This window comes from Gobius niger (genome assembly GCF_951799975.1).
Source record: "Gobius niger genome assembly, chromosome: 13".
Classification (NCBI taxonomy): domain Eukaryota; kingdom Metazoa; phylum Chordata; class Actinopteri; order Gobiiformes; family Gobiidae; genus Gobius; species Gobius niger.
In genome coordinates this window covers 21948205-21957772 of record NC_136864.1, presented here as the reverse complement: position 1 = coordinate 21957772, position 9568 = coordinate 21948205, and the positions used below count along the sequence as shown (strand labels likewise).

At 43.2% G+C, this 9568-nt stretch overlaps 1 protein-coding gene across 7 annotated transcripts in view; it reads left to right on the top strand.

Moving 5' to 3' along the window:
* Positions 1–1084: 1084 nt before the first annotated feature.
* The window catches only part of LOC306972487 (zinc finger protein 521-like), a 124146-nt gene continuing 115662 nt past the window's right edge, over positions 1085–9568 (top strand). For 5 of the 7 annotated variants that reach the window (XM_079569126.1, XM_079569125.1, XM_079569124.1 and 2 more), the window contains exons 1-2: positions 1281–1412; positions 2064–2104. In XM_079569126.1, coding sequence (XP_079425252.1) covers positions 2065–2104 — 40 coding nt within the window. In that variant the 5' untranslated portion in view covers positions 1281–1412; position 2064. Of the gene's footprint in view, positions 1413–2063; positions 2105–9568 lie in introns of all 7 variants that reach the window. The other 2 variants (XM_079569130.1, XM_079569129.1) reach the window with 1 other exon arrangement.

Here is a 9568-nt window from a genome sequence, read left to right as displayed (position 1 = left end):
ACATGATGCGTCTTTCTTTTCTTTTGGCACTGGTGGTTAATTTAAATACATCTGCGACATGTTCTTTAATGCAGAATATAATTGCATGGTTGTTGTTTAGTTTTACCCCCTTCTTTTTCATCTTCCACGCTGCACTGTGTCCGCCAATGTGCCGCAAACCTACAGCAAATCCTTTTCCAAAACGTTCTACTTTCTGCTCGGGTCAATATTATAACAGCCATGTGAGAATAGATGTGCACGGATAGTGAGATTTTGTATATGGGGGGCTCTGGACCTCAGTGACCATATTTTTTTTATATCATTGAATCTTAATATGCAGGAGTTTTGTTTTAAGTCTTTTTTACATTTTTATCATAGGCTACTTGCCCTCAGACTGTAGTGCGTAGTGCTTAGTTCTGGTCCGGTTTATTGGAGCCAAGCCTATTTTGTTCTGTTGTAACATTTCTTATTCTCTCCCTCTGTGTGTCTCCCTCTCCTTCTCTCTCTCTCTCCCTCCCTCCCTCTCTCTCCTGCCCATGCAGCCTAATTATTAAAAATGTCCTTACCACTACTAAAATCACGACACAAATATCTTGTCTTCCGTTTGCAGAAATGTATTTGTGTGTAGGCTATTCATGTTGAACCTCCAGTAGGCTACTTCTCTTCTCAAACCGTTCCGGCAGGTCGTGTTATTACACTCTAATGAAGAAGACAATAGAGAAAACATACACTGGCATAAGTGTGTAGGTAATGTATTTGAAAGTGTAGCCTTTTTTTGCTGATATTTTGCATAATTAGTTTGTTCCACAGTTGTAATCCATTTGATCACGGTGACAGCGAGAGAGGAATGTCTTTTGCAGCAACTGTAACAGGGTTCCTTGTTTGGCTGTTGCCCATGCCTATTAATTAAATAACAGTGGCCAATACACTTCTGACTAAATGATGTCAGATGACTAAAGCGCCGAATGAACATGTTAAGACGAGCGGATCCATGTCCGTCTCGTCCTGGTTTGTAGTGGTCCTTCGATCTGTCACACGCGCTCCCGGTCCTACATGCCCTGACTGACTGTGGCCACAGCCTCTGCTGAAGCCTTTCCACCAGAAGGGGGACCAGTCCGTCTGCCGTAGACCGAGAGAGTGTCCGTTGGCGAGCGGCGCGAGGCGGAGGGGACGACTCGGAGTCCGGATCCGGCGCGAGCAGCCGATCCAGCGCTCCGCATCTTGCCGCGCTCCCTCGGATTTTAATCATGCCTCTCTGTCTGTGTGTGAGTGCAGGCAGGCTGACAATGATTTCCTCAGTGATTACGTACAGAGCGAGTCCCTGCGGGGTAGGGGCCCCCTCTGGAGCCATCCTGATGGCTTTGGGGGCCTTGCTTCCATTTTCCATTATTATGTGGACTACCGGAGCGACAGCGCAGTCCAAGACCTTGCAGGTTTGTGATGAGGAGGGAGCTTCCATCTTCTCTCTGTTCTTCATCCTCTTTTAAGAGCTATTTAGACGTAGACTTACAGCACATTCCGAACCTAATTCATGATTAGCTGAGTGCAGCGGGAAAAGCGCTAGAGTCCAGGAGAGTTTTGATGCTGTTAGCTGGATTTGAAGGCAAAGTGTTGGTGGCCGTTTTTACCTTCTTTTTTGGGGTGTTTTGTTGCATTTTTTTTGCGCTCTCACAGGAGGCGGTTGCTGATGTCTTTCTCACGCGGATGCTTTTCAGATGAGAGATGCGAAATGCTAGAAGTCGTAGTTGAAGTGTAGCGCTTTTATCCCTCCACGATGCCCGCACGCGCGTGTGTTTTCCCGGAGAATGGAAGCGCGTGACGGAACGCTGTTCTCGCACTTTTGCCGACGCACAGCTGCTCCACAACTAAACACAGTCGCCTATACCCGGGCGAGAGCTAATTGGATTTTACCCCTCCGTCCACGGCTGCTAGATAACAGCATGCTTACCGCGCGGGGCTAACTTGTGTAGGCTATGTTTAGTGGAATGTTCCGTGAGGCGGTGGTTTTTACGCACGTAACGAGATTTGACGGCAATTCCAAATCAGACAGAAACTGAGCAACTTCGGCGTTCTTTTTTCTGTAGGATGTCGCGCCGCAAGCAAGCGAAACCAAGATCACTGAAAGGTAAGTGACACGGCTGTGCCAACATTGATTCATCTGAAGCTTAGAAATATGAACTTGAAAATATAGGTTGTGTTTATTTTGATTATTATTATTTTTTTTCCTTACGGGGGTCCCCTCTGGTGTTTGTGTTACGGCATTTCCAGTTGCACCGTAGTTTTTTTGCAACCGTACGCGTTTGCTGCATCGAGCAGAGCAACAGTGTTGTTAGTGCGCGTTACGAAGCAGCTGGACGTACGGCGCGTCAACATCTGGATGTGCTCAGGCAAAAGAAGAAGAAAAAAAAAAAAAAAAAAAAAAAGAGACGCTCCTTCCCTGCCTCGGTCCGCAACTTGAGCCCGTCTGATGGAATGGGGTGCCTACAGTCACGTGACCTCCACCCCCCCCCTCCCCTCTGCTCGTCCCCCCCCCCCCAAGCTTTCTCTCGTGTCTGTCTGAGAGAAACCAAGGAGGAAACAGCTCATGGAGAGGGAGGGGAGGATCGTGGCGCGGTGACAGGTGTTAATACCGCGGGCTAATTGGAAAAGTTGGTAATGAAGTTAAAATTGACGCGTGTTTATTTGTTTTTTTTGTGTGTGGCGCGTATAGGCTGGTGTTTGGGCTCTGGTTATAGTGCCTTACAGTCGTATTAGATGCTGCAGGGGCCAGGCTGGGCAAAAAGTAGAAAGCAATGAGATCAAGAAATGTGTTTTCATCAGTTTAGTATCTTGTATCTGTTGTCTGGTTCTAAATATGGAAGACAGATTTGAACCAGAATTGGAAAACATATGTCCAGATCCCTACTGTGGTTTTCATTTTTTTCATTTCTTTTATTTATTTTTTTACTTCTGAGTGTTTAGTGCACACTGGCAATGACTGACTCGTGCTCCCAACTCTTGCACTTCCCTCTGTGTTGGGGGGCTACAGTTCATCTGACAGCCATTGTGTTTTTGCCCAGCGAATAATCGTCCACAATTTCACATTCGCAGCTTGTGGTCCGTGGACCCCTCTGCCTTTGCCTCTGCCTTTGCCTTTGCCTCTGTATTCCATCTCCCACCCCCCCTCCCCCCCTCTTCTTCTTCTTCTTTTTTTTTTCTTTTTTTTTCTGGAAGTCTTCATCTCAAAAAAGAAGATTACATGGTCCGTGTGCGACTACATTCGTGCAGCCACCATTTTAAATCAATACCGGGGGAGATGGGAGGAAAATGAGCGTGCATTTCAAAAAAAATTCAGTGACTAGACCTTTTGCTTGTAAACAGACAGATTTCAGATTTTTTTTTTTTTTTTTTTTAGTAGATTGTCTTTGGCTGTTTGTGTGTTTGTTTGTTTTTTTTATACCCCATCTATGGGCTCTTTTCACCCACATCGCTTCTTTATCTTTGTGTATTCTACAAGTGTGCACGCATCTGCTTGGATATGTGTTTGTGAAGGAGGAGAATGCCGTAAAAACTGCTATGCGAATGGAGTCAGAAGATAGTTTGTTTTGCCGTTGTCACTTTTAAACTGCTCGAGATTGTTTAGTCGCCAAAAAAAACCCACCCCAAAACGGAACCACAACGACGTGTCATTGCGTCTTTATTCCGGCCGGTGTTTAAAGTGAGAGCGATTGAGCTTTACTTTTGGAAGACTTGCAGGTGTTGTTTATTTATTTACTGTTCTTTGTCCATGTCTGACTTTTTTGGGATGCGGCCACACGCAGACCCATGTGAAAGTAACTTTAGCAATTCACCCTCACTCGATCCAAGCTGCTTAGTCTCGCTGTATTTGATTTTTGCTTGTGTCCACTTTTGGAATATACACACACACACATATATATATATATATACACAGACCGGTGCTGACTCGAAAACGGTGGTCAGTGGTTATTTCTGAGCCAAAAAGTACACTTTGTTCCAAGGAAGACAGGCCAAAAAGGAGGTGGTTGAGGAGAATTGGACACATGGGAAAAAACTATACGCAATTATACGTGGGTGAATTTTTGACACAGTCTTTGTGTGTGCAAATCCAAATCAGGCCAGCCATAAAAAGAAAAAAAAAATCGAAATCAAGAATCGACAGAATCTTGCGAAATGAAACGACTATTTCGAGCGTCCCCAACTTTATGAAAATCAAAAGACATTTTTCTTCTGTGCTTACAGATTGATGGAGCAATAAATCTGCAAAATGAGTCTATGCTCGTCTCCGACAACGCCATCATTCACAGAAGCAAACACCAGTGCAACTTAGACGTTAATGTTAATCTAACTCTAAATGTTGGCCGTTATTCAGATATTTTTTTTAAATTCCTTTTCAATCTAGTGTCGATAAAATACTGACCATGTTCGAGGCCCATAACATTTTTGCACATGCACCCAGTTGACTCTGGAGAAGACAATATTATTGGCAAGACAGTTGGCACTCTCTTCCCCCTCCCTCCACGTCTCTCTATCTCTCTCTCTCCCTCTCTCTCCCTCTCTCTCTCTCACTATTGGCTGACGTGTGGGAGTCAGAGGTTATGTTTTTGGTCCCATGGAGAAAAAGGGCAACATTACAAGTCCCGTTTCAATTAAGTCTGAGAGACAGATCCGGCTATGTTATTGCTTGGGGGAATAAATGGCGCAGGACGAGCCCCATACATCATTCGCTTATATGCAAACACTTGAACCGCGCCACTGACATTTACTCAATCCTCAAGCCTTTCTCTCCAAACCGCAGGAACATTGTAATTTTGTTTTGATGTGCGGGAGGCTTTGGGGGTCAGCGCACTCTCCCACTTTGCTCGTCGTCTTCAACGTCGGAAAAAAAATGGTTTATATGTTCAATCGCTCATCTGCATGTGAACGTTGCATGGCAGAAGTCACGAAGTCAGTCTTATGCGCAACTTATGTATATTCAGGTTGAATTTTCTGGCACTTGAGGGACTTTTTAAGCCTGGTGTAACATGCTAACTCATTTAATTTGCAGAACTTTAGCTGGATCAGCTGTGTCATTTAAGTCTATTTCATTTTCCGCCAAGTTTCAAATACGTTGCGTTTTGGCTCCTTAAAAGCTCCCCACGATTTCACGATTGTCTAACAAAAGCATTCTTCAATCTTCTCAAATCGAGTCATCTCACTAATACGTTCCAAATCATTTCGTATTAGACTTGTGTTAGAACTGTGCCTCTCTCATTTGGTGCTGCTATTATGCATTTAACGCGTAATACTTTCCATGTTATGATAATTGCGTGGTTTTATTTACGTTCTTACTTAAAGGTGTAAAATATAACTCCATACTTTTACACGCACCCGCACAAAAAAACTTCTCTCGAATTCAAATTAACAGCCAACGTCGCACATTTGATCAAATATTGTCTCTCCGTTAATTCGAACAAGTGATTTCGCCCCCTCCACCGCGGTTAAAATTAGCAATTGCTTCGTTTAGGCGCCAGGCTGCAGCGCATTCCGGTCTGTTTGGTGAATTAATGGACTGTGGCATAACACCCATTAACACTTTTCTAATTTGACACCAAAATATGGTTAGACTTATCAGCGAGGAAATGATGACAGAGCCGTGGAAAGCAAAAAAAAAAAAGAAAAAAAACCCATTAGTGCTGGTGTCACTGCTCTTGATATGGTGCGCTGCCCGGTGTCTCCTCTTATCAGCGCGGCATATGTTGCTCTTGCTGTCACGGGGTTGTCCACACTCGCAGGAAGGTTTCATTTCTGGAGATAGGAATTGACTCAAACATGATTCTGCTTTCTCCATTCAGTCGCTGTTCCACCGCAAAACAGCCTACTCAGAAAATCCTTCTTAAAGGGCATGTAAAACTTTATTCTTTCTGTTTGTCCTAGTATTGAAACACATAAGCTATAGTCTTCTGTATATTGTTAAAGGGACTATACAGAGTTTTAAAATGTCAAAATTAAGTATTTTCCTCCCCCTACATGTCCTAAGGTGTAAATTGAGCCCAGACCTGTTCACCACAACTGCAATGTCACTCAAAAAGGTGTTAATTCGGGTCCGAAGTGCCGTCATGCACGAGCTTAATATAGAAGCTGCAGTTACACGTATGACCTGAGGTGGCAGTAGTGAGTATCAAATGGCTAACTTGCATCTAGCCCCTTTAAAGCAGACATTTGTGCATTGACAACTATGCATTCAATTATAAAGCCGTGTTAGCGATGGTTAGCTAGCAGCTAGCTGTCGTTGTTTACGTTACCCGCGACAGTATTCCTCCCCGAAAGCTGTGGGACGTCCTTATAAACTCCTCCCTGTGAAGAATCCATTTGGACCACAACTAACAATCGAAAATGCACGCGCTCCTTCTTTAATTGTTTGTAAAGAACAACAAAAATCTGGTGTACGGCCTTTAAAATGTTTGGAGTGGCAAAACAGCAGATGTCACCGATCATAGCAAATGAAGCTTTATGATATGATGAAACATTTGGTGGAGGAAACGCACCACAACAAAGTCAACTTGAAGCGCAGCTGCTACTTAAAAGCGCAGTAATAGGACGGACATAGCATGGCAGGGATAACAACAGATCATCTGGCAACACTAACTCATCATGGTTCAGGGCTTGAGCTTTATGAAATAGGTTTTCCTCTACCTTTTCCCATTACCATAATCCCTGTGTTGCTGCACTTTTCGGCGTCATGCTACTCCCATTTTCTTCCATCGCCGTCACCAAGTTGCGAAGTCTGTCACCAAGCAGGCGCTTCCTAACCCGCAACGTAAACAACCGAAAAAAAAAAAGCACTTTGCAACAGTTGCGGGTTCGGGAGATTAGGTCGACGGCGCCCCCGACTCCCCCCCCCAAAAAATGATGTCACACTAATGACCTGTTTACTTTTAGCAATCCGTCACCAGGATTACAAATGCGATTAACACGCTCCTCCGTTGCAAATTATTTATGACACTAATCACCAGTTCAAATAATGCTCATTAAGAAAGTCGTCCTCCAAGCTCCCCCCCCCCCCTTTCCATCCCGCTCCCCCCCCTCCCCGCTCCTAATTGAGGAGTTTTCACCTCTTGACCCCTGCTAAATTGAGTTGTAGTCCCCGTGGCGAGCGTCTCCTCTTTTCTTTTTTTTTCTTTTTTTTTTTTTGCCGGTCAGTCAGGGCGGATTACACAGCCATTGTAGCGAGCGCTGTATCGTCCAGAGCCGGCTGTAACCAAGCAGATGAGACACGCATATCGAAGGAACACGCTTAGAGCTTCCGCCGCCTCTGTCCTCTCTTTTCCTCCCGCCCTCCCCTCTCCCTCTCCCTCTCCCTTTCTTTTTCTTTTTCCTTTTTTTCTTCTTCTTCTTCTTTGAGGAGAGCTGCACTGTATATATGCACAGTCATGACAGAGACTTTTAAAACGCTCGCCTGCGTTCGTGGACGGCCCTCACACACGGGCCAATTCATACCCAGACGTTCACACTTCCAACGCGAGTCACGCCGCTTTTACTGCACTCTTTTTTTCATTTTTTTTTTTCATTTTTACATTTCTTCCCCCCCTTCTTTTTTCAACCCCACATTGTTTACCACCGCAGATATGCACAGTCATGCCAGATAGACTTGTGTGGTCATCTTGAATGGAACCGGCTGCCTATGCTCACAGTAGTAGTTACAAAAGATCTTTTTACAGTTCCTTTCTCATAATAGAAACACATTCACTACCACACATATAGGCACATCACGTTACACTTATCTCCAATTCATTCAAGAGGTTACAAAAGTTCCACACTTTCTGCTCTTTCACTACATCTCATAACAAATTGTTTCTGTAAGGGGTGTCAAGATTGATCTATTTTATAAGCTTAGCCGTGCATGTAGCTCTAAAACCAAAAAAAATAAACCTTCCTTTGCATGTAATTAGCTCGCGTGTTCTGAAGATGATGATTAATGATTTACTGTTTGTTTGTTTTTTTGCGTTCATTATTTATGGCTCGAAATGTCTGGCAGTTTCGGGATGCGCTGTTACCGTCTACCAGATTTCAGCCTTTACGTATTGCACTCAGGGCTGCGCAATACAGCAAATCGCGAAATTATCGTTATCGCATTACGGTAGCTTAAACATTTAGCGTTTCGTTCTAGTCATGATTGATTCTATTTGACTTTTTTAGCTTGGTTTGAGTCAGGGTTTAGTCTTTGTTTTGAAAAGGCGTCAATTCCTAACGCTATTCGACCTGTATTCAGATTTACCTCCGTCCTTATGTAGTCGCATTGAACTGTTTGCTCTCCTTTTCCCCCTAAACAGCTAATGGGGATTGTGTGCGCCGGCGTTTTGACAGGCAGTTCATTTTGTGTGTGTGGCCAATTCTGGCGCTAATTAGTGGCCTTTACCGCCGCTGTTTTATAAATCAAACGACGAGCCCCTCTGAAACGGTCCCGCGTGTGTTCGGTATTGTATAAACAACACACGCGCGCACAAAAAAGAAAAAGAGAAAGAAAAAGAAGAAGCGAGCAGCGTGATTACAGTTTTTCACCGGCCAAGTGATACCTGTGCGCTGTCAAACATTAATTAACTGATAGGTGGATTGTATTCGGAAAACGCGACGCATCCGACTTTGCCATGAAGCAGCAGCTGATTACGAGATTGTAGCTGTTGTGTTTCTGTCACGCTTCGAGACTAGTACATTAGCAATTCAATAAAAGAAAATGAAAAGTTCAGTAAGAAAAAAAATCGAGTTTCTCTATTGACAACGGTTCCCTTTTGTTGATGGTAGTCCTGATGCTCTAGTTGACAACTGTAAAAAGTGAAATAGTAACTTGGAAGGTTATTCGGAATGATCAGAATCCAGGTACTGAGCCTTAACGTATTTGTATACGGTGCATGGGGCTGTTACGATAATTACTGTATCGACTTTCAATAAATAAAAGATAAATGATACATTTTTGGGTCGATGTTTATCGTCTGTACATTTGTTAGTATTTCCCGCCTATCTTTTCTTTGTAAAATTTTGATTTCTAACTGAAGCAAATTGAGTTATATTATATTTCATGTTTATTGCAGCTTGTGTGGTATTTTAGGATTTGATGATGCACTTTTAGAACAAATGTTTACTGTCATTTTTATGCCTGAGAGTTGACAGTATCAAGTATCGTTAGAGTCAATGATATCGTTTATCGCGATACTTTCCTGCCTCAATATCGAACTTCAAATGTGTTATTGGGACAGGCCTAATGGTGCATCCAGACTGTACTATCTGTTTCGAAAGGTTATTGGGTTGATTTTGGTTTTTTTTTTCTCTCTCTCCTCAATCCTGGACTACATCGACTATGGTCCAATGAATTACAGAGAAAAACAATATATTTTTTAGGCTCAGCTATTATCGTATTTACATTTTTCCTTCATTTTTATCCTTTTTTTTGTGCAATATTTGAACTATTTCACAGAACTAAATATGTGTTTCATTGAGTTTCATGTTAATTGCAACTTGTGTGTTATACATGCGTACTTTTAGAACAAGGCATTACAAGATATCGGCATCAAGCGGTCCTCGATATTATCGTGATATTTCCCTGGCTCGACATATC